This window comes from Scyliorhinus torazame, chromosome 30, assembly GCF_047496885.1.
Source record: "Scyliorhinus torazame isolate Kashiwa2021f chromosome 30, sScyTor2.1, whole genome shotgun sequence".
In the NCBI taxonomy this organism is placed as follows: domain Eukaryota; kingdom Metazoa; phylum Chordata; class Chondrichthyes; order Carcharhiniformes; family Scyliorhinidae; genus Scyliorhinus; species Scyliorhinus torazame.
In genome coordinates, this window is record NC_092736.1 from 5,693,983 (window position 1) to 5,718,803 (window position 24,821).

Sequence of the window (24,821 nt, forward strand, 5' to 3'; positions counted from 1 at the left end):
TTTCAATGTTTATGCTCAATGTTCTCCATTTTCAAAAGTAGTTTGATCTGGACAAGAAAAGGCAGCTTAGTTAGTGAGCACCTTTATGGCAATTATATTTAAGGGCCACACCAAATGGTGTCTCCATCCCCCACTTTCTGCCTCTCAGATAACTGATTAATCTTTTGTTTAAAAAAAAAAACAACCCCAAAACGGATTGAAAGTATCTTTGTCCTTCTGCATCTCACGCCTGGCTGCTGCTGTTAACATGCCTGCTTCTGACAACGTGTAGCAGATTTTTTTTGTAACACAGAAACTGTCTATTCAGGTACACTGAGACAATTTACACTGGTTCTGTATGGGACGGCACCAACTAACTACAACCAGCAGAAATCTACCAACATCTCACTACCTGCCAATTGTAAGACTCTGAACTTTCAGCAAGTGTGTGTGGGTGAGTAAACCAAAAAAAAGGATTTTAATTTAATGCGAGGAACAGTAATTTCTTTCCCTTCGGCGCCCTCTACAAACAGAAAAGGAAAATAATTATTGTATTGAGAAATCTTCAAACTCCTTCCTCCCACAAACCCCCTGAAAATGGTAATACAAATAGAGTAATTCATGAATGTTATGTAGAAGTTTGTTTTAAGAGGTTCAATAATTCTGACTCTAGGGTTGATCAGTTCCAAATTTAGTTTTATTTGGTTTTGGCTTATTCATTTTTGCAAATTGTCAGTAATTAAATGACTAAAAATTAAAATTCTTTAAAATTCCGTGAAATTGGCATATATTTGGCCACGTTTAACAACGGATCTCTAAGTTTACCAGCCTGAATGATTGATGGTAACGTTAAAAGATGCTTACAGTATTTAATACTTTGTTGATTTGTTTCTGCTTGAATAGAATAAATATGCTGAGCCCCCAGTAATTCAGAAGCCACCTTTGCAGCATTATTGGTCTATCTGGTACCATTTGGTGCTAGCACTCTCCATGAAAAGGTCCTTGCATTTTTGATTTTTTTTTTTAAAAAAAAGTAATGGGTGGAATTTTGTGGAGTGACGGTTGGACTTAAGGGAAAAAGACTAAGCATTTATTGTAAACATTAATTTGAAGCTATGCCCTGTATAGTTCTGAAAGATTAAGAATGTATAGCTTATAAGCATCTTAAAAGTAACTGCACTGTAAGATGAAGTATAAATCGAAAACTAATCTGACTGTGAACACGCATTGCAATAATCATGGGTGATTTTTAATGTTGTAGATTGAACCAATAAAATTTCAAGTTAGCCTGAGGGGAGTTCATAGATTTGTATTCAGAACGGTTTCTCAGAAGATTACATTCTGGAAATTAAGATTGTTTGTGACCTGGTGATGTCTGATGAGATGGGATTAATTAATGACCTCGTAGTAAAATCCTCTTGGTAAGAGTGATCACAACATGATAGAATTTCACATTCCGTTGGAACATGAGAAATTAAATTCTGAACCAAAGCCTATATTTAAGTTTGGAGTCGGGTTTATGGCACAACAGTGCATCTGGCTCCAGACTAGAAGGTTGCATGTTCAAATCACGTCAAGCTCGCAGAGATTTTCTGCAACTGGTTACAGGATTTTATATCTGGACAAAGTTCATTGTGTGGGTATGTTCTCGAAATGGTGAATTTCAAAACCATGATGATCATATATTTAAGTTGGAAGAGAGCTGGCAAAAGTGGACTGGGAAGGGGTTGAATAATAATAAGGCTATGGAGCAGCAGTGGCAGACATTGAAGAAGATATTTCATAACTCAACAAAGATGTAGTCTTTCTTTCTCAATTAAATATGATTTGTACCATCCGTGGTTAACTAAGCAAGTTAAGGATGGTATCAGATTGAAAGAAGTTGTACGATACTACAAAAATCAATGGTGGGCCAGATGATTGGAAATTTTTTAGAAATCAGCAAAGGGCGACAGAAAATAGTGAGAAATTAGAGTATGAGAGAAAACTACCTAGATATATAAAAGCATTCAGATAGTAAAGACCTCAGTTTAGAAAAAGGAAGAGAGTGGCTAAAGTGAATGTTGGTCTTCTAGGGGTTGAGACTCTGTAATTAATAATGGTAAATCAGGAAGTGGCAGTGACTACTTAGAGCAAGTGTTTTAATATCTGTCTTCACAATAGGAGACAAAAGCATCCTAAGAATTATAGAAAATCAAGAGGCAAAAGGAAGGGAGGAACTTGAAATAATTATGATCATTGAAAAAAAGCTGCTGGAAAAACTAATTGGACTAGAAGCTGGCAAGCCTGCTGAAACTGCTGGCCGCAGATAGTGGCACATTGTTTGTAATCAAGTTTCCCTAGATTCTGGAAAGGTTCCAGCAGATTGGGAAATCGCAAATGAAACACCTGCTGAAGAAAGCAGTGAGACAGAGCAGGAAACAGTGACCTTTTGGTCAGTTAGTCTAATATCTGCCATTTGGAGGAAATGTATTATTGAGTGTGTCATAGCTGGATATTTAGAAATTCATAATACAATCGGGCTGTCAACGTGGTTTTCTAAAAAGCATTCACTTGAGGCTCCACATGGACAAAATAAGAGCTCATGGCCTTGGGATGATGTTTTAGCACGAGGAGAGGATTGGCTAACAGGAAACAGTGTCATGGCAAATGAGTCATTATCAAGCATCAACAAGTGAGTGCTGCAAGGATCAATGCTGTGAGCTTTAACTGTTTACCATTGTTTTAATAACTTGAACAAAGGGACTGTGTAGCCAAATTTGCTGGCTATGCAAAATGGGTGGTGAGGAGAATGCAAAGTCAAACAGATATAGATGGATTGAGAGTGGACAAAAAATTGACATGGAGTAATTGGGTCCATTTTGACAGGAAGTATTTTTTAAAAACTGAATAACTAAATGGAGATAGACTGCAGAATTCTCTTAAAGGGATCTAGGTGTCCCTGTTCATGAATCTCAAGCTTGCATTTACAGCATGTAATTAAGAAGGCAAATGGAATGTTGGCTATTATTGCAAGATGGTTGGAGTATAAAAGTTTAAAAATTGGGCGGCACTGGTTAGCACTGCTGCTTCACAGCACCGGGGACCCGTGTTCGACTCCCAGTTTGGGTCACTGTCTGTGTGGAGTCTGCATGTTCTCCCTGTGTCTGCGTAGGTTTCCTCCGGGCGCTCCGGTTTTCTCCCACTGGTCCCGAAAGACGTGCTTTGTTAGGTGAATTGGACATTCTGAATTCTCCCTCTGTGTACCCGGACAGGCACCGGAGTCTGGCGACTAGGGGCTTTTTACAGTAAATTCATTGCAGAGCTAATGTAAGCCTACTTGTGACACTAAAGTATTATTATTAAGTAGGGAAAATCTTGTTACAAATGTACAGTGCATTGAGACCACACCGAGAGTTGTGTGTGTAGTTTTAGTTGTTTTACTTAAGGGGGATATTCTTGCATTGGAAACAGCTCAGAGAAGTATCACTTGGCAAATTCTTGAAGTGGTTATCTTATGAGGAAAGGTTGACTGCAGTGGGCTTACATTCATTGGAGTTTGGGAGAATGAGAGGTGATCTTTGAGTGATCTGAGGTGGCTTGGGGCAGCTTCACAGTAGATGTGAAGAGGATATTTCCTCTCATGGGGGAATCTAGAACTAGTAGGGGGATGGTTTCAAAATAAGCAGTCACCCGTTTAAGGAGGAATTTATTTTCATTTGGGTCCTTAATGTTTGGAATTCTCTTCCTCGGAGGCTGGATCATTGGATCTATTTAAGGCTGAGTTCGCCAGAATCTTTGATTGACAATGGGGTCTAGGATAATGGGGGTGGAGAGGGGGGTAGACTTATAATCGTGTTTTACCTTTTTTTAAAAAAGAATTGGCATTTCACAGACTTGCAGGATTGTTTTTGCACAGAAGAAAGCCATTTGGCCCATTGGTGTCTGCACCAGCTCACCAAATGAGCACCATGACAGTGCCATTCCCTTCCTTTTTCCTATCTCCCTGCACGTTGTTTCTATTCAAATAACCATGTAACGCCCTCTTGAATGCCTCCATTGAACCTGCCTCCACCACACTTTCAGGCAGTACATTCCAGACCCCAACCACTTGTTGTGTAAAAAGTGTTTTCTCACATCAGATTTGTAAATCACTTTCAATCTCTGCCCTGTCGTTCTTGATCCTTTTACGAGCAGGTTTCTCCCTATCTCTCATCATTTTGAATATCTCTATCAAATCTCCTCTTGGCTCTCTCGAAGGAGAGCTGTCCCAGACCCTCCAATCTATCCTCAACTGGAGTTTCTCATTCCTGGAACCTTTCTTTTAATCCTCTTCTGTACTCTCTCCAATGCATTCACATCCTTTCCATAGTGTGGCGCTTAGAACTGTACACAATATTCCACCTATGGCCTAGCCAATGTCTTGCGTACATTTGGCATAACCTCCCTTGCTCTTGTGCTCTATATCCTCCTGTTAAAGCCCAGAATACTGTATGCTTTATTAACTGCTCTCTCCACCTTTTAATGGCTTGTGCGCCTATACACCCAGGTCCTATGCTCCTACACCCCTTTAACAATTTTACCCCTCATTTTATTGTCTCTCCTGTTCTTCCTACAAAAATGCATCACCTCACATTTCTACTTCTAGAACTTCATTTCCACTAACTGGAACTACTACTTGAGAGTTTAGATCTTTCATTCCTTAAAGAATACTGTCATTCTTAAATTAGAAACGAGCATCATGGCCGTGATTATGGTGAGTAAACAATTGTATAGTCAAATAAAATGGTGCGTTAATTCATAAGGGTTGTAGATTCTGGAATTTTTCTTTTAACGGCACTCGGGCCCTGCAGTGACGACAAATACTCCGGAAAGAGACAAAATATGGTAATTTAGGAAGCATTAATTAGATGACTCCCAAATTTGAAAAGAGGTAGACGAGTGTTAATTTTGACATGTTTCCCATGGATCGGACAGCTGAGAGTAAAATGTATTGTAGGATACAATATTTGCACTTTAGGAAGACTAGTCCAGAATGAGTCATGATCATAAACAAAGTTGATGTGAGAGACGGGGACAAGGAACTTTTCACCTGGAGGTTGAAGGGTGATTGGAGGCTTACGGTATAGAATAAAGTCAAGGCAACTGAACCAAACACAAATATCTCACAGGCTGATGGTTGGGAATCTGTTGAGAACTTGAACCTTAGCACCCTTGCAAAATGGCGCCTTGAGCTCTGAGGAGCCGGTCTTGTTGGCGGGGTTCCACTCCCCACTGCTGAAAAAAAAATTCCAAGTGTGGGCTAGACCAGGGAGAAACTGGCCAAGGCCCAAACCAATGACTGTGGGTGGTTCCAGGTCTCGGTCTCACCCAAATAGCTGGTGGGAAACACTCTGCCAAACTGGCCCAAAATTACCCTTAGTCATTTTTGGGAGAATCGTATCCCATGTTTATAGTTGCTCTTAGCTGCACAGCAATAGGGATGCTACAATAGAGGCTGACATTTCTGGTCTAGAGAAGGGAAGATCGAACATGACTCCTATCCCTGGTTAATCTTCAGTCTCTCAGTCTGTGTACATTGGGTGCAAACATGGTTGAGATCAGTTGAGGTTCCACTGCATTTTTGAATAATCTGTGAACATTCATTGTCTGAGTGTGCACATAATGAATGGTTCCTTGGGCAAGACACCAGAAGTGATTTGCTAAATTTTAACAATCTAGGTAAGCACCTGGATTTTATCAGAAGAAAATAATTGGAGAAAATGCTTTGAAAAACTTCAAAGTTTGTCATTTAATTTATGCACCCTGCTAAGCATTTTAAATGGCTTCTGTCTGCCGAATAAGGTTGCAGATGCAGCCAGTCCTGTTTTGTAAACTTATTGCTCTTTACAATCTGTGCGCAACATGTTTGGAACGAATGCCTCAGCTTTGTTTTTGAATTGCGTTTTAAAGCACACAATTATCTTTTTACCGTTGAGCCATTTTATATAATTTTCACCAAAAAATGAATCTGATGTTTTGATCTTTTAAGCCATGCTTCAACAGGGAATATTTTTTAAAAAAATATATTTTATTTGAGTTTTTTGGCCAAACATAACAATACGTAGTGTTTCTTTTACACAACAATAAATCAATATAAATAGCCGTGGCCAGTTTTAAACAAATAAATAAATAATATATATAAACAAAAGAAAAACAAAACTAAATGGCAACTACCTTGTCCAAAATAAATACTCTCAAATTAGAGTCCAACAATCCAATATGCAATTACATATACCTAATACCTATACATATAAAATAACATCCCTGAGAGTCCGTCTGATTCCTCCCCCCCCCCCCCCTGGGTTGCTGCTGTTATCTACTTCTTTTCCATTCCCTCTATCTTTCTGTGAGGTAGTCAACGAACGGTTGCCACCGCCTGGTGAACCCCTGAGCCGAACCCCTTAACACAAACTTAATCCGTTCTAACTTTATGAACCCTGCCATATCGTTTATCCAGGTCTCCACCCCAGGGGGTTTAGCTTCCTTCCACATTAACAATATCCTGCGCCGGGCTACAAGGGACGCAAAGGCCAACACGTCGGCCTCTCTCGCCTCCTGCACTCCCGGCTCTTCTGCAACCCCAAATATAGCCAACCCCCAGCTTGGTTCGACCCGGACCCCTACCACCTTCGAAAGCACCTTTGTCACCCCCACCCAGAACCCCTGTAGTACCGGGCATGACCAGAACATGTGGGTGTGATTTGCTGGGCCTCTCGAGCATCTCGCACAAATGTCCTCTACCCCAAAAAATTTACTAAGCCGTGCTCCAGTCATATGTGCCCTGTGTAGCACCTTAAATTGTATCAGGCTTAGCCTGGCACACGAGGACGATGAGTTTACCCTACGTAGGGCATCCGCCCACAGCCCCTCCTCAATCTCCTCCCCCAGTTCTTCTTCCCATTTCCCTTTCAGCTCATCTACCATGATCTCCCCCTCGTCCCTCATCTCCCTGTATATGTCCGCTACCTTACCGTCCCCCACCCATGTTTCTGAGATCACTCTATCCTGCACTTCCTGTGTCGGGAGCTGCGGGAATTCCCTCACCTGTTGCCTTGCAAAAGCCCTCAATTGCATATACTGAAATGCATTCCCTTGGGGCAGCCCATATTTCTCCGTTAGCGCTCCCAAACTCGCAAACGTCCCATCTACAAATAGATCTCTTAATTGTACTACCCCAGCTCTTTGCCATGCTCCAAATCCCCCATCCATTCTCTCCGGGACGAACCTATGATTGTTTCTTATCGGGGACCGCACCGAAGCTCCCGTCCTTCCCCTATGCCGTCTCCACTGCCCCCAAATTTTCAATGTAGCCACCACCACCGGGCTTGTGGTGTATTTCTTTGGTGAGAACGGCAACGGTGCCGTCACCATTGCTTGCAGGCTAGTCCCCTTGCAGGACGCCCTCTCCATTCTCTTCCACGCCGCTCCCTCCCCTTCTCACATCCACTTACACACCATTGAAACATTGGCGGCCCAGTAGTACTCACTTAGGCTCGGTAGTGCCAGCCCCCCCCTGTCCCTACTATGCTGCAAGAATCCCCGCCTCACTCTCGGGGTCTTCCCAGCCCACACACAGCTCATAATGCTCTTCTCAATTCTTTTGAAAAAAGCCTTCGTGATCACCACCGGGAGGCACTGGAACACAAAAAGGAATCTCGGGAGGACCACCATTTTAACCGCCTGCACCCTACCTGCCAATGACAAGGACACCATGTCCCATCTCTTGAAATCCTCCTCCATCTGTTCCACCAACCGTGTTAAATTAAGCCTATGTAATGTACCCCAATTCTTGGCTATCTGGATCCCCAGGTACCGGAAGTCCCTTGTTACCTTCCTCAACGGTAAATCCTCTATCTCTCTGCTCTGCTCCCCTGGATGCACCACAATCACCTCACTTGTCCCCATGTTCAGTTTATACCCTGAAAAATCCCCAAACCCCAAGTATCAGCATTATCTCTGGCATCCCCTCCGCCGGGTCTGCCACATATAGCAACAAATCGTCCGCATATAGAGATATCTGGTGTTCTTCTCTCTCTCTCCCCCCCCCCCCCCCCCCCCCCCCCCCCCCCCCCCAAGTACTCCCCTCCACTTCCTGGAACCCCTCAGTGCCATGGGCAGGGGTTCAATCGCCAGTGCAAACAATAACAGGGACAGAGGACATCCCTGCCTCGTCCCTCTATGGAGCCAAAAATAGTCAGTCCCCCGTCCATTCGTGACCACGCTCGCCATCGGGGCCCTATACAGCAACTGTACCCACCTGATATACCCGTCCCCAAAGCCAAATCTCCTCAACACCTCCCACAAATAATCCCACTCCACTCTATCAAATGCTTTCTCGGCATCCATTGCCACCACTATCTCCGCTTCCCCCTCTGGTGGGGGCATCATCATTACCCCTAGCAGCCTCCGTATATTTGTATTTAGCTGTCTCCCCTTCACAAACCCAGTTTGGTCCTCATGGACCACCCCCGGGACACAATCCTCTATCCTCGTTGCCATTACCTTGGCCAGGATCTTAGCATCCACATTCAGGAGGGAAATGGGCCTGTATGACCCGCATTGCAGCGGGTCTTTTTCCTTCTTTAGGAGGAGCGATATCGTTACCTCTGACATAGTCGGGGGCAGCTGCCCCCTTTCCCTCGCCTCATTAAAGGTTCTCATCAGTAGCGGGGCCAGCAAGTCCAAATATTTCTTATAGAATTCAACTGGGAATCCGTCTGGTCCCGGGGCCTTCCCCGCCTGCATGCTTCCAATCCCTTTCACTACTTCCTCCGTCTCAATCTGTGCTCCCAGCCCCACTCTCCTGTTCCTCCGCCGTAGGAAATTCCAGCTGATCCAGAAAGCACATCATTCTCTCCTTCCCGTCCGGGGGCTGTGCTTCATATAATCTTTCATAAAATGCCTTGAACACTCCATTCACTCTCCCCGCTCCACATCTCTCACCCCCCCCCCCCCCCCCCCCCCATATCTCCCTCGCTGCTCCCCTTTTCCTCAGTTGGTGGGCCAACAACCTACTCGCCTTCTCCCCATATTCGTACTGTACACCCTGTGCCTTCCTCCGTTGTGCCTCTGCCTTACCCGTAGTCAACAAGTCAAACTCTATATGTAGCCTTTGCCTTTCCCTGTATAGTCCTCCCTCCGGTGCCTCCGCGTATTGTCTGTCCACCCTCAGCAGTTCTTTCAACAACCGCTCCCTTTCCCTACCCTCCTGCTTTCCTTTATGTGCCCTAATAGATATCAGCTCCCCTCTAACCACTGCCTTCAGTGCCTCCCAGACCACTCCCACCTGTACCTCCCCATTATCATTAATTTCCAAGTACCTTTCAATACACCCCCTCACCCTTAAACACCCCCTCTCATCTGCCAATAATCCCATGTCCATTCTCCAGGGTGGAAGCTGTTGTTTTTCTTCCCCTATCTCCAGGTTCACCCAGTGTGGAGCATGATCCAAGATGGCTATAGCCGTGTACTCCGTCCCTGTCACCTTTGGGATCAGTGCCCTTCCCAAAACAAAAAAATCTATTCGTGAAAATACTTTATGTACATAGGAGAAAAACGAAAACTCCTTACTCCTAGGTCTACTAAATCTCCAGGGATCTACTCCTCCCACCTGCACCATAAAATCCTTAAGCACCTTAGCTGCAGCCGGCCTCCTTCCGGTCCTGGACCTCGATCTGTCCAGCCCTGGGTCCAGCACCGTATTAAAGTCTCCACCCATTACCAACTTTCCCATTACCAACGTTTGTCCCAAACGTTCTTTTTCTTCTGGCCCGCTCACTCCAGCTTCTCCTCGACAATAAATGTCCACTCTTCGTCTGCCGTTTCGAAATAGTGGTGTTTCCCTAGATGTGTGACCCACAGTCTCGCCGGCTGCAACATTCCGAATTTGACCTTTTATGCAACACCGCCTTGGCCTGATTAAAGCTTGCCCTCCTCCTCGCCACCTCCGCACTCCAATCTTGATACACGCGGATCACCGCATTCTCCCACCTACTGTTCCGGGTTTTCTTGGCCCATCTGAGGACCATCTCTTTGTCCTTGTATCGGGGAAATCTCACAACTATTGCTCGAGGAATTTCTCCAGCCCTCGGTCTTCGCGCCATAACTCGGTAGGCTCCCTCCACCTCCAGCGGACCTGTCGGGGCCTCCGATCCCATTAACGAATGCAGCATCGTGCTCACATATGCCCCGACGTCCGCCCCCTCTGCACCTTCGGGAAGACCAAGAATCCTTAAGTTCTTCCTCCTCGCATTGTTCTCCAGCACCTCCAGCCTTTCCACACATCTTTTGTGTTGTGCCTCGTGGATCTCCGTTTTCACCACCAGGCCCTGTATGTCGTCCTCATTCTCAGCAGCCTTTGCCTTCACGACCTGAAGCTCCTGTTCCTGGGTCTTTTGCTCCTCCTTTAGCCCCTCAATCGCTTGTAATATCGGGGCCAACAGCTCCTTCTTCATCTCCTTTTTGAGTTCATCTACGCAACGCCGCAGGAACTCTTGTTGGTCAGGGCCCCATATTAAACTGCCTTCTTCCGACGCCATCTTGCTTTGTGCCTGCCTTCCTGGCCGCTGCTCTTGAGGATCCACCGCAATCCGGCTACTTTCCTCTCTTTTTTCCATCCGTGTCCGGGGGGGATTCCCTTCTGGATTACCGCACCATGTTATTTGCCGTTAAAATTGCCGATGGGGCTCCTATTAAGAGCCCAAAAGTCCGTTCCACCGGGAGCTGCCGAAACGTGCGACTTAGCTGGTGATCGCCGCACCCGGAAGTCAACAGGGAATATTTTAATAGGTCATTTTAAAAATAGTTAGTGGGCTCCTTTTGAAGTTCACAGGTTATTTTCTCATTTTTACCTTGTCCGATAGGATTTATTTTTGTAGCCTTCTGTTTCATGTCGACCTTTTTTGTTTAGTATTTGCAATTATTGAAAATCCTCTCCGTATTCTGTGACTTATAAAAGGGGGAAGCTCTGGGAAATCACCTTTTCTCTGCACCTTGCTATAACTAACATTATATTCTACAGTCTCTCCTTCCTTCCCTATGTACGAATTGCATTGTTTGTACAGCATGCAAGAAACAATACTTTTCACTGGATACTAATACATGTGACAATAATATATCAAATCAAAAACAATGAAAACACGATACAACTACTGTTGGTCTAGCGAAGACGCCGTCAGACTTGGGTGCAGATCCGGCATCAGAAGTTCTGATGAGGGGTGTCTACCTGAAATCTTATCCTTTTTCTCTCCCCTTATAATGGATGCCGTAAATATTTATAGTGCTTTTGTGTAATTTCATACATCAAGATTAGTAAGATTATTATATTTTTCAAATTTTGTATTGAGAATTAGTTGCGTGCATCTTAATTTATTTTAATTATTGTTGATTCTACTTTTATTTGGAGTAAAATGTGTATTTGCTCTGGTTTGTAGCTGGTCCTGCAGCAGCGCATTTTCAAATTTGGAACAATTATCAAGCTCACTACATACACCATTGAATTTCCTATCACTCATACTTCACACCAAGTTCCCACGATCTGTTATATACCAGGATTATTGTGCACCGTGTAAATTTTCCGCTGCTAAGATGTAGCTGCATTTTAGTTTGTCTAGCTTTTCAAGGGCACAAAGTGTAAAATACTTTTATACCTTGAAGTGTCTTTTTTAAAATTAATTTACAGAGTGTGGCCGTTGTGAGTTTGACCAGCATTTATTGCCCCATCCCTCGTTGCCCTCCAGAAGGTGGTGGTGAGCTGTCTTGAAGCTCTATGGTCCTTAAGGTGTAGATACACCCACAGTTGCTGTTAGGGAAGAAGTTCCAGGGTTTTGACCCAGCGACAGTGAAGGAATGGCGATATGTGTCCAAGTCAGGGTGCCAAAGTCCTTGATTCAATCCCAGTCCCGGGTCACTATCCGTGACGAGTTTGCACATTCTCCCCGTGTCTGCGTGGGTCTCACTCCCACAACCCAAAGATGTGCAGGGTAGGTGGATCGACAACGCTAAATTGTCTCTTAATTGGGAAACAAATTGGGTATTCAAAATTTACTGGGGGGAAAAAAGGGAGTTGGCCTCCAACGCTTAACTCTGCTTGCTCCCCCACCCATTTTGATTATATAGTTTTCATTATTGTTTTTTTATTATTACACATAATAGGGTCATATGGCGACGTGACACATATTTCATCATTTTCCCTATTCGGCTGCCTGTGTTTACAAACTCTGTCTGTCTCTCTGTCTGTCGCTCTGTCTGTCGCTCTGTCTGTCGCTCTGTCTGTCGCTCTGTCTGTCGCTCTGTCTGTCGCTCTGTCTGTCGCTCTGTCTGTCGCTCTGTCTGTCGCTCTGTCTGTCGCTCTGTCTGTCGCTCTGTCTGTCGCTCTGTCTGTCGCTCTGTCTGTCGCTCGCTGTCTCTCGCTCGCTGTCTCTCGCTCGCTGTCTCTCGCTCGCTGTCTCTCGCTCGCTGTCTCTCGCTCGCTGTCTCTCGCTCGCTGTCTCTCGCTCGCTGTCTCTCGCTCGCTGTCTCTCGCTCGCTGTCTCTCTCTCGCTGTCTCTCTCTCGCTGTCTCTCTCTCGCTGTCTCTCTCTCGCTGTCTCTCTCTCGCTGTCTCTCTCTCGCTGTCTCTCTCTCGCTGTCTCTCTCTCGCTGTCTCTCTCTCGCTGTCTCTCTCTCGCTGTCTCTCTCTCGCTGTCTCTCTCTCGCTGTCTCTCTCTCGCTGTCTCTCTCTCGCTGTCTCTCTCTCGCTGTCTCTCTCTCGCTGTCTCTCTCTCGCTGTCTCTCTCTCGCTGTCTCTCTCTCGCTGTCTCTCTCTCGCTGTCTCTCTCTCGCTGTCTCTCTCTCGCTGTCTCTCTCTCGCTGTCTCTCTCTCGCTGTCTCTCTCTCGCTGTCTCTCTCTCGCTGTCTCTCTCTCGCTGTCTCTCTCTCGCTGTCTCTCTCTCGCTGTCTCTCTCTCGCTGTCTCTCTCTCGCTGTCTCTCTCTCGCTGTCTCTCTCTCGCTGTCTCTCTCTCGCTGTCTCTCTCTCGCTGTCTCTCTCTCGCTGTCTCTCTCTCGCTGTCTCTCTCTCGCTGTCTCTCTCTCGCTGTCTCTCTCTCGCTGTCTCTCTCGCTGTCTCTCTCTCGCTGTCTCTCTCTCGCTGTCTCTCTCTCGCTGTCTCTCTCTCGCTGTCTCTCTCTCGCTGTCTCTCTCTCGCTGTCTCTCTCTCGCTGTCTCTCTCTCGCTGTCTCTCTCTCGCTGTCTCTCTCTCGCTGTCTCTCTCTCGCTGTCTCTCTCTCGCTGTCTCTCTCTCGCTGTCTCTCTCTCGCTGTCTCTCTCTCGCTGTCTCTCTCTCGCTGTCTCTCTCTCGCTGTCTCTCTCTCGCTGTCTCTCTCTCGCTGTCTCTCTCTCGCTGTCTCTCTCTCGCTGTCTCTCTCTCGCTGTCTCTCTCTCGCTGTCTCTCTCTCGCTGTCTCTCTCTCGCTGTCTCTCTCTCGCTGTCTCTCTCTCGCTGTCTCTCTCTCGCTGTCTCTCTCTCGCTGTCTCTCTCTCGCTGTCTCTCTCTCGCTGTCTCTCTCTCGCTGTCTCTCTCTCGCTGTCTCTCTCTCGCTGTCTCTCTCTCGCTGTCTCTCTCTCGCTGTCTCTCTCTCGCAGTCTGTCGCGCCCTCTCTGTCGCGCCCGCTCCCCCCCGGCCCGGCCCGCCCCCCCCCCCCCCCCCCCCCCCCCGGCCCGGCCCGCGCCCGCGCCCTCCCCCGGCCCGCCGCGCCCCCCCTCGCGCGCCCCCCCCCCCCCCTGTACTCCCCATGAGGCCGGGTCACTGCGCACCGGGATTTCCCTTTGGTCAGGGGTGGCTCAACATGACCGCCAACCATGTGGATGCGCCCTTGCACTGTGCGGTTTCCCTTTTGTTTGGGGACTCTCCAAAGTAGCTCCTTGCGGTGCCATCTTCCCTGTTGTAGCCAGCCTAGAGCCCCCCCCCCACCCACCATCTACTGTTGCCAGACGTTCTTTCCTCTCCGGGAGATGTGCCGTGGCCTGCCCCACTCCGCTCGTATCCACTGACGCTAGCTTTTCTGCTAGTGCAGTGGTCCCCCCTCCTGGGGCCCGTCTGAGTCTTTCCTTCGCCTGCTGTTTTTTTTCCCCTTTTCCTCTTTTTTTTCCTGTGTCGCACTGCCCTCGTCCCCTCCTTTCCGGGCCTTAGTGGTGCAGTTCTGCACAAAATGCCTTTCGGTCTCTGTTTCTCAGGGTGACTGAGGTGGTTTACAGTTATGACTAACTCCTTGGAAGTTGGGAAATAAGCAAATTGTTAATGTTGAATTGAGTCTCAAGGGAGATGGAATTCAAGGAGTTGTATGGCGTTGTAGATCCTATTTGGAGCACTCTGTTCACTTTTGAGACCCAAACATCAGGAAATATGATGGTATGTGCTTCAAGGGTTAATTTACAAGGAGAGGATGCATATATCTGTATGGGATTCCTTTGAAATTAAAGTGTGACCTCATAGAGGTGTTTAAAACCAGTTCTCTGTATCGACCCCATTGAATCTGTCTTTCCTCTTGTAGGGAAATCTAGAATAGGAATACATAATGAGATTAGATCATTTAGGGAAATCAAGAAACAATTTGAAGAATAGTGAAAATCTGGAGCTCACTCCCAAAGGCCTGGATGCAAGGGCAGTTGGTTTTTTTTATACTGAGGTTTTTATTATGTAAAGGTGTCTAAGTGTAGGAAACTAAAGCATGTAGATGAATTTGAACAACCAATGACCCGTGGTATAATTAAATGGCAAAACATACTTAAATGGCTGAATGAAGATATGAAATGTGAATTAGGAGGAGTAGGCCACTCTGCTGGTGGAGCCTGCTCCATCATTCAAAACAATGGTGGCTGATATAATTGTAGCCACAACTCCATATTCCTGTCTGCCCCCGAGTTGAGAATTGCCATCTTCTGTTACCTTGAGTTAAATTGGATTGGGCATGAGTTCACTAGATATTAACGTTAAAGTGGCCAGTTGTTGACTATGTGCCACAATCTGGCTTTGCTGACTATTTCAGGTTGATTACAACATTTTGAAAAAGGTGTACAAATAATACTCTTCAAAAACTGGAGAAGTGCAAGACTTTTGAAATGCATTTATAGGCAGATAAAACAATCAAACTTGTATCGAGTGAAGTGGCCTGGCCCCTTCCTCCACTCCCGAGATGTAATATTAATATCAATTGTGTCTGAACCTGACTTTTAATCCTGTATAATGTGACCGAAAGATAGTATCACAGTGAACCTTCGACTAAATGCTTAGTTGATCCTAATTCACCTCAAATTGCTTTCTCCTCTGTCACCGGTACTCCAATTTTATTTGGTTCTGACTCAATGTTGAATGGTCAAAATCTCACCTTACTTTAGTTTTCAAGTGAACACAGTGAAAGTGGTATGAAAGGTAATTAAAAATATTGCACAGACCTTTCCAGTCTTCAGCCCATGAAACCCAAATTAACCATACTGACTGTGAGAGCTGTTGGATCCTGTTTTATAATTAAATTCAATCTGGTCTTGAATGATTTTATTTTGCCTGAAGTCCTTTGCCTGGTCTGTTTGGAGCTTTGCTAAAGCTGAAAGGTAGTCACTACTGAAACTGTTCCTGAAGTATTGTTTTCTCTCCTATTCTGTCTCCTCAGAATGTGAAGGTGTGTTCTTCCTGCATCAGCAAAGCTGCGTGGAAAAATGTCCACCTGGCTTTTATAAAGGACTCATCGACGGTCCATTGGAAAACAACATAGAATCTCAACAAGTTTTGGCCTGTCTTCCTTGTCATGCTTCCTGCCGCACATGCAATGGGTTTACAGCCAATCGCTGCCTTTCTTGCCTCCCTCATTCACGCTACAATGAAATTGAGTTGAGCTGCTCAGCCCAGACGCAAGTCAGCAGAGAGTCTCCCCTGGAGAAAGAGGAAGTTGTTGAACCGCTCACTGAATCACACGTACCTATATGGTTTGCGTTAACCATCTGTGCCTTCATTATAATGGTATTTTTTATAATATTTATAGTTCTTCAGGTCAGGTCCGGATTCCAGTTCAGCAAAGTGAAAATCTACACTCTACAAAACGGGAAAGGGATTATATCTTACAAAGGAATTTCTGACGCCTGGAAAGACGGGGATTTATCCGAATCGGATTGTGAAGAATTTGATGTTGAGGGCCAAAGCGAGAGAACAGCATTTATAAAGAAAATACAAAGTGTCCTCTAATATTCCTCTTTTCAAATGTTCCATCCCGTTGCTAATGAAGGGTTGTGTCTCATTTTCATGGACTTCTGAGAAAAGTGTCTTTAGGGGGCAAGGAATCCGTGCACCCACTTTTATCTGGAAGGTGTGGTGTTTAATTGGGCATTTTTCACAGCTGTTACTGAGGTAGGTTGGTGACTCTGGTTCCCAGCTAAACCTGGTCAGGGCCATAGAATGGTAAAGTGGAATTTTTTAATTATTTTATTTGCAATTCAATATTATATAATGCAATAGGTAATGGAAATTTTAGGACTCTCACAATTGACAAGAACCTTCTTGTCTGCATAAATTGAGAATTAATTTTGAGGAATTTGAAATTGTGGTTTAGGAGACTTTCAGAAAGTTATTTCAATCACAACCTGATCAAAGGGGGCAGAAACCTTGGTAACACATCAGATCCAGTTTCCGAGTAGCAGAATATTGTCAGTTTCAAGGGGTACCATTTTTGCACTTTAAATTATTTTTCAGCAGCTTCCATCCCTTAAAACACTCATTGAGCTGTAACTGAAGTTTGAATTAATTTTTTTAATACTTCTCTCCGTCCAGTTACTCTGATTCCTATTGTGGGCTTACGTATTTGGAGCAGCAAGATCCCAGATTAAAACTATGCAATCAGCCAGGGGTCCTTCTGCTCCTGCTAAAGATTATGCATCTGGACATCTGATCAGGTGTGGGCTTGTCATAGATAACACTTCCTATCAGTTCCTATCAGTGCTGCGATGTAAAGATTGGCACTTGAGTGAAGCTGACAATCACTTGTGGATCTGTCATCCAGCAACAGCTGCTTCAGGAGAAGAGAGAAGTAAAAATATAATTAGTTAGTCAGTGAAAACATCACCTTCCAGAGCAGATTGGTTTTTGGCCGTTTTGAGGCAAATAAAATAATTAGATGAAGATGACAAACCACACTAGAATTTGATTTGTTTAATGCATGATTTGAACAATTCATTTGTAACCCAGGGAACTGGTGATGCACATATACTTGGAGCCTGGATTTCAAATCAAGGCCAAGGTGTCCATCTGCTGTCTTTAAGGATTCTATGCAAAGTGACTGGTCTTAAATAGCTTGACGGCTAAAGAACAAACCTCCCACTGACTTGCAGATCTCACCTTGAGACACCAGAGGCTGGTACAGGAAATGGAAAAGTACTATCCGAGTGCAGTGGGAGGTGCTTTGGGGGTTCACGCTGAGATATTTGTTTGGCCAGAGAAAAGAGGCCTCATGTCAACCAACTTGGGGAAACATTTAATTTCTGAGCAGTAACACATCACTTTGGTCAAAAATGATCCTCTTAAGTAGTGTAAATATTTATTGCACATCACTTTACTTACTGAGGTGTTGATGCAACTCACCTCCAATAGCACTTTGTACCAAAACTCCTGCTCCTATTTAGATCAGTGTCATTTTCAAATAGTGTCTTCCAGTTATTTTAATTGAAGGATTTTGCTGTAAGCATACTATATATTACTGATAAGACAGGTCTGATCAGGAAAGGCTGACGCAGCTTTCATATAAAACACAACAGAGCGGTTTGAAGTTGAACAAGAAATAAGCTTTAAGCTGGAGTCACATTTTCTTAACGCAGTAATGTAGTCTGCAGTAAGTTTGGTATTCAGGATTAGTGGACACAACTATACTTTGTTCAACTGTTTCCAAATTTGCACTGAGCTTAAGGAAGGAGTATTATTTGAGTACCCTTTCATTTTAAGGAACATATGACTGGGGAATGGGTAACATAAAGGACACCCACATGCTAATCCAGCCCAGTCTGATGCAATGGGAGCTTCTCTAGTTGTAAGACCCTTACTTAAGATTAGTCTGGGTATTCTCAAATTAATTCTAAATGGACACAGTGCCCTTAATTTTGTGCTAAATTGGCAATCTAATTCAAAGATTGCAGGGTGGCTGGAGGGGGAAAAGCCACACTGGAGGCGGGACAGTGTAGAGGAAGCTGAGCCTGCCCTGGGGATGTTCAATGTTGGCAAAGACTATCTGAAATGGAAAGTGTCCCATTTCCGACCAACCGTTACACACGCTAACTTCGCAAGAACATGCCTGCTGATTGAATAAACCTAGACATGCAGAAAAACAGAGCCCTCTTGGACAGCAGGGTCCACTCTGAACATTTCTATAGGGCAAGATTTTCCAGTCGTTCCCGCCAGCAGGATCTTCCGGTTCCGCTGATGGTGATCCCCACGCTGCTGGTTCCCTAGCAACCAAGGGTGTAAACAACGGAAAGCTACTTTGACAGTGGCAGGACCAAAAAATACTGCCAATGGTAGGCTGTCTCTGCTGCCGCAAAACATGTCGTGAGGGGTGTAGAAAATCCCACCCTTAGTCTCAACCCTCTGATCAGTATTTCTACCTCTTTAGTTAAATCTTCAGTTACATTTTAGTTTTCCCCTTTTACCATTGGTGCCTCCTGACCTGCGGGTTTGCTGTGTTGAAATTTGTGAATATTAGCTGTGAAAAATGTTTATCTTCTCTGCTGTATGTCTGTTTCAACAAAAAAAAAATACAATGAGCACAAAACATTGGGGTTGGTGGAAAGTCTTTTCCTTCGAGAGGCGTATTGAACTGAAACGGGACTTTGGGACAGAAAAGCCTTCAGACATTTGAAACCCCCTCAGTTCACTCGCATCAAGGTTTCGTTCAATGAAGCAAGAGAACTGTCTCAAAGAATTGTTTTTTCTTTAAACTGCATTATTATTGATTTTATAATGCATCAACAATTATGAATAAAGTTAAGCATTCAGCATTCAAAAGAAAAGCTTCAGGGCTGGTCAGGGAAAAATCCTCACAGAACCTGGTTGTAACTGCTATAGATTTTGTTTTTCCTAGCCCATGCTTAGTCCAATGATCCATTTGCTCCATATTTGGAAGTGGACAACTAATCTTTTTTATTCCCAATCAGTTTGTCACAAGGCTTATGTAGCATAGTGACTCCAATACACTACAGAGAGAAATCAAAGTTAAATCAACATTTCAAGCTGTTATACTCTTCACCTCGGATTGCTTCCACCACTACCCAGCCAGTGACTAACTTGGTCCCTTTAGTAATTCATCTTATTGTTGCAACAGTGCTTTCCATAAAACACCCAAGTCTAGGAGGACAAAATCTCCGTTTAAAACTCAGGGAGGTGGGTTTCTTTTCCCTCATGGTTCCATTAAACATATAAATTTTGCGCACCTAAATCCTGTTGGGAAAAATGATACATTTACACAACTCAACATTACCCATGTTGAGTTATACTTGTAAATGCTAAGTTACTGGTTTCACTTTAATCAAGCGCAGGAGACTGATTTCAACTTCTCATGTATATAGATCCTGTGAGAAGGGTTTAGGGCGGAATAAACTGTTGCCTTCAGCTAAAATGGAGGAAAATATTTTACCAGTGGCTGAGTAGACAAGTGAATTTTAAATGCCCCAAATAATACTCTTGGCTGGGATTAAGGGACCCTGAAAAGTCTCCTGCCCCTGATTGTTATCCAGTAGCTCCTTCTGGAAAGTGCATGTGTGGGGATGCCTTTTAAGGATAGGGCTGAGGTTGGCTATACTGTCTACAGATATGAACTTTCGTCTGGAGAAGGGCCACCTTGGTGAGGTATAGCAGGATAAACCCACCCTGATGAGAATTGACACATTCAAAAAGTGAGGGCAGAAAGGTGACCACGGGAACAAAAAGTCATTTCATTTGATGCTTTTGGCAAACCATGTTGAACAAATTGGGGTTTTAAGTATTTAGATTTCAGATGAAATAATAGAATTTGCCTTATTAGTTGGTCTTCTGTCATGGAAGTTAGTCTATTCTCTAAATCCCCAAGGGTGTCCTGTGTGGTTTAGCAGCCTTGCTAACCATTCCTGATTGTTATCTATTGACTTTGCACTATATGCACAATATTATCTTCCCTTCTATTATGATGAATCTCTCGCACTAAAACAGTGTTGCAGAGGCATTGCTGAACTCCCAGGTGTTTAAGCGTTGCTGGTTCAGTCTGGCTTAAAGTGATGGCACCGTGTGACTTTTATTTTAATAAAGCAATATGATTGTGGGCCTTTGGGTTGGTGGGGAAGGTCTATGATTGTTAATCAATGAATTCATGAAAAAAAATTGTAAATAATTGTAATATATATATTATAAACCATGATTTCATAATATGCAACCTCTATGTGTAATGGAATTGAGTAGTGCGTATGCGTCCATCAGGGAATCCCAATGTTGAGTTGATAGTCCCAGTGCTTTGGATGATGAGAGGAAATGACTTTGCCTGTTCTGCCACTTTGTTTTTGCAGTGCATCGTGGGATACTTGATGGGGTGGGTTGGGGGACAAGGGATACAGAACTATACTTCAAAATGGTGTTGCGTTGTAGCAGTCTCCTCGTGTACAAGTGATCTATGGATCCTTTTAAAGATCTGTCACCAGAGTTCCATCCCTGCTTGTCTTGCGGCTAATCTTTTTATTTGGTGCCGCGCTTCTCTTTCCTGCGAGGCATGACGGCTGGGACTGGTAAAGAAGGGGTTAATGCTTGTTGCAAGTGACCAATTTAGACATTTTGAGCTGTTCCGTCCATTCCCAATACTTTTTTTTGCTGAATGTTAAACCGCTCTAAGTTCTCATGTTGTCCACGCACTTTAGACTGAGTGACTTTTTTTAATGAACCCCCACCCCCCCCAGATGGTTTGCCCTGCAGATCACTATTCTGTGATTTTGTTGTTCGACCTTTTTGTGTCCCTACACAAACCAAAATTGTTTTTTGGAAGGGTTTGCAAAATAGCTGCCGAAACAGTTTAATACTGTTCTGGGGTGTTTCTTTTTGAAGAACGTAATGACGCACTAACATGCAAAAAATGTTGAAGCTGATGGGTCGTTTTGACTCTCTTTGCACAGCTCTAAATGGTGACAGTTTATTGTGCAAAAGCTATAAATGATTAGTTATAGTTACCCTTGGGTTTTTCTGATTGAATTGGGTTGTGTGCTGGTCTCCATTAGTTTTATGCATTTTCTGGTGATTAATCAGTCATAATTACTTTTATCCTAAGTAAAAACCAAGTGGCAGAAATGTTTGCACATTTTGTTGGAGATTAGGTGTAGTTGGTAGTTCATAATAAATTATAACACTTCAGTGGGTTACCATGTTCTCATCTTCCCCTTCCCTCTCACAATGTGTAGTTGTGTTGCACTAATATATTTTATCATTCCAAATCTTGTCTTATGCATTAACCATTCACAAAGTCAAATCTTTAATTGTAAGTTCTACTTGAGAGACTCTCCCAGTGGCTTGGCCAGGATAGCTATACAGATGAGAAGGTCCTACGTTTGACTCAATCTGTGCTGAGTTATTGATTTCAGGCAAGGTGAAGCTAGTTGACCTCTGAACGGGGGATGGCGGTGGTGAAATTGGAAGAGTATGTCCACGTTGTATTCTGCGACTTGCTGTGGTACAACAACAACTCCCCAGCTCCCTTTGCCTAAGCTTGCACCTGAAGACACTTTGTCAGAAGCCTGGAACCAACCAGCACCAATGGAACCATACCCTAGAGGGGCTGGTTTAGCACAGTAGGCTAAATAGCTGGCTTGTAAAGCAGAACAAGGCAGCAGCGCATGTTCAATTCCAGCCTCCCCGAACAGGCGCCGGAATGTGGCGACTAGGGGCTTTTCACCGTAACTTCATTGAAGCCTACTTGTGACAAGCTGTTATTATTATTATAGTGTGAGTCGAGCCGTTGGGAGAGATGGGGAGGAGGTGGGGAAAATAAGAGATGTGCAGCACCCAAAACCATTCACAAAATTAAATTGAAAGGGCTACATGAACTCAGTTGCAGTTATTATTCCACAGTGCAATGCACTAAAACATGAAATGATGGCTGCTTGCTGTGATGTGCAGTCCAATTGCTATAATACTGATATTGTGGATGATTTACTAAGATAAGTGAACAGACATATTTTTGTACAATATTATATAGTGCACAGTAATTTTCTTGTAATATAAAATTGCTTAAAACAAATTACTCTTATTTAATGGATGTGGAAATATTGTCATAGATCTACTTAAAGAAATTAAAGACTTTCAAAGCAAAATTGTGTTGTATTTTCTTTCTCATATGACAAAAGTCTGATCTTTGCAGGAAGATGTTTGAAGTCTTTGCAGATCGCCTGTGCATTTTTAAAATCTGGGCTTTCTAACAATTAACAATTGCACTAAACTTGGTCGAGAGGTCTGATGTCGCAAGAACTTGCGCTGCCACATGCACCAATCTTGAGGGGTTAGTGGAGTTGCAACTCCTTGGAGTGCAGGATATGTTCATTATATAAAGACAAAACCCAGAAGACTGACGAGGGAGATAGACGGCCAGCTTCTTAAAAATACTTTACTGCATTTGGAATTTAGTCTGGAGAAGGTGAAGAGCCTTTAACTGCACAGGGTACAATGTGATCGACCAGAGTTAAAAGCTAATTTTTAAAGTGCCAGAAATGGAGAAAAGGTAGGTTTTTGAGTTTTGTCACTGAATAAGGCCAACAGGTGACTGGCAGAGCAGGTAAATGGAGGTGAGGTACCGATTAGCATAATATAATAGAATGATGGAACAGGTTTGACTGACCTACACTTGATCCTGTGATTTTTTTAATATAAATTTAGAGTACCCAATTCATTTTTCCAATTAAGGGGCAATTTAGTGTGGCCAATCCACCTACCCGGCATATCTTTAGATTGTGGGGGTGAAACCCACGCAAACACGGGGAGAATGTGCAAACTCCACACGGACAGTGACCCAGAGCCGGGATCAAACCTGGGACCTCAGCGCCATGAGGCTGCAGTGCTAACCACTGTGCCACCACGCTGCCCTGTTCCTGAGATTAATAACCTGCTAAAATGATAGTGTGTACACAAAAACTTTGGGAAAGCCAGAAGCCAGCAACCATTTCTTCTTACACCTGTGTCCATTTTATCTCCAGAACCAATTGGACTAATCTTAATTTGTTCTTGAACCTTTTTTATAATAGCTGCTTAAATAGCTACCTGGCCCATGACCAGGCTGATCACGTGGAATGTGAGAGGGCTGAATGGGCAGGTCAAGAGATCCTGCGTGTTCACGCATTTGAGGAGTTTAAAGGTGGGGAGGGGTGAGAGGAAGAGAGCTCCTCCCTCTCCTTTGTCTCATTCAGTGCCCTTACCAGCAGTCCCAGGTCCCCCGAGAACTTTTATAAAATTCCATCAGGAAGTCATCCGGGCCTGGGGCCTTCCGGGCCTGCATCGCCCTCAAATCCTCCATCAATCCAATGGCCGCTGCCAGCCGCTCCACCAGGTTCCCACCACCTTGGGGAATTCCAACATATCTAAGAAATGCCTCTTTCCCTCCACCCCAGCTGGGGGTTCTGAATCATAAAGCCTCTTGTAAAAGTCCTCAAATACCCCATTCACCCCCACCGGGTCTAAAACTATATTCCTATCCTCTACCTTGCCAATCGCCCTCCCTTCTAACCTGCCAAACTGAATTACTACTGGGCAGCAAGGCCATGGTCAGGAAGTAGGTAGTGGCGGAGGGATCGGTGTGAGAGTGGATGGAGGCAGCCTCTTGCAAGAGCTGTGGCTTAGGGGCACTGTTGACGGCGTCTCTTCCATTCTTGCTGGCCAGGTACTTCACAAGCCCAGTGGTGGTGGCGGCCCTGAGCGTGTGGGGACTGACTGCAGCACCTGAGGCTTGGGGGGGGGCGGGGGGGGGCGGTGGCATCAGTTTGGACACCGATCTGCAGGAATGCTGACTGTGGGATTCTGGGGGTGGTGACAGGTGGGGGTTGAGTGGTTTGGGGACCTATCATTGGGGGCAGCTTCTTAATCTTGGAGGGGTTGGTAGAGGAATTTGAGCTGGCCAGCGGGAATGGATTCCCAAATTTGCAGGTGAAGGATTGTTAGGAAGCATGTGCTGTCCTTTCCCGACCTGCTGCCCCCCGGGCTGCAGGACAAGGTGGTGTTGAAAACATGGATGGGAGAGGGCAGAGTGTCAGAAATCTATAAAGAGCTAATGGATTGGGAGGGTGTCTCGATAGAAATAGTTAAGCGTGAGTGGGAGGAAGCGCTTGGAAGGGAGTTGGAGGCTGGGCTGGAGGAGGGTGAATGCATCCTCTTCCTGTGCGAGGCTTAGCCGTATTCAATTCAAGGTCGTCCACAGGGCACATATGACGGTGGCCAGGATGAGTAGGTTTTTCCAGGGGGTCGAGGATAGGTGTGGGCGGTGCACGGGTGGGCCCGCGAACCATGTCCACGTGTTTTGGGCCTGTTCGAAGCTGGAGGGATTCTGGCGGGGGTTTGCTGACATTATGTCTGAGTTTTGAGGGTGAAGGTGGTCCCGATTCCAGAAGTGGCAATTTTTGGAGTGTTGGGACTCCAGGGTGTGAGAGAGGCCAACGTTTTGGCCTTTGCCTCCCTGGTTTGATTTGATTTGGTTTATTGTCTGGTAGCCCGGAGACCGATCTTATTGGAGGTGGAGGGACTCTGGGCCGCCGAAACGGGGGGGTTTTGGTGAGCAACCTTGTGGAATTCCACAGGTTGGAAAAGATCAAGTTCACCTT

The 24,821-nt window shown here is 44.8% G+C and overlaps 1 protein-coding gene across 1 annotated transcript in view; it reads left to right on the forward strand.

The window, feature by feature from the left end:
- Positions 1–22,331, forward strand: part of LOC140404257 (furin-like) — a 130,598-nt gene extending 108,267 nt beyond the window's left edge. The window contains exons 15-16 of the mRNA XM_072492588.1: positions 308–433; positions 15,644–22,331. Coding sequence (XP_072348689.1) covers positions 308–433; positions 15,644–16,212 — 695 coding nt within the window. The 3' untranslated portion in view covers positions 16,213–22,331. The remainder of the gene's footprint in view (positions 1–307; positions 434–15,643) is intronic.
- The last annotated feature ends 2,490 nt before the right edge of the window (positions 22,332–24,821 follow it).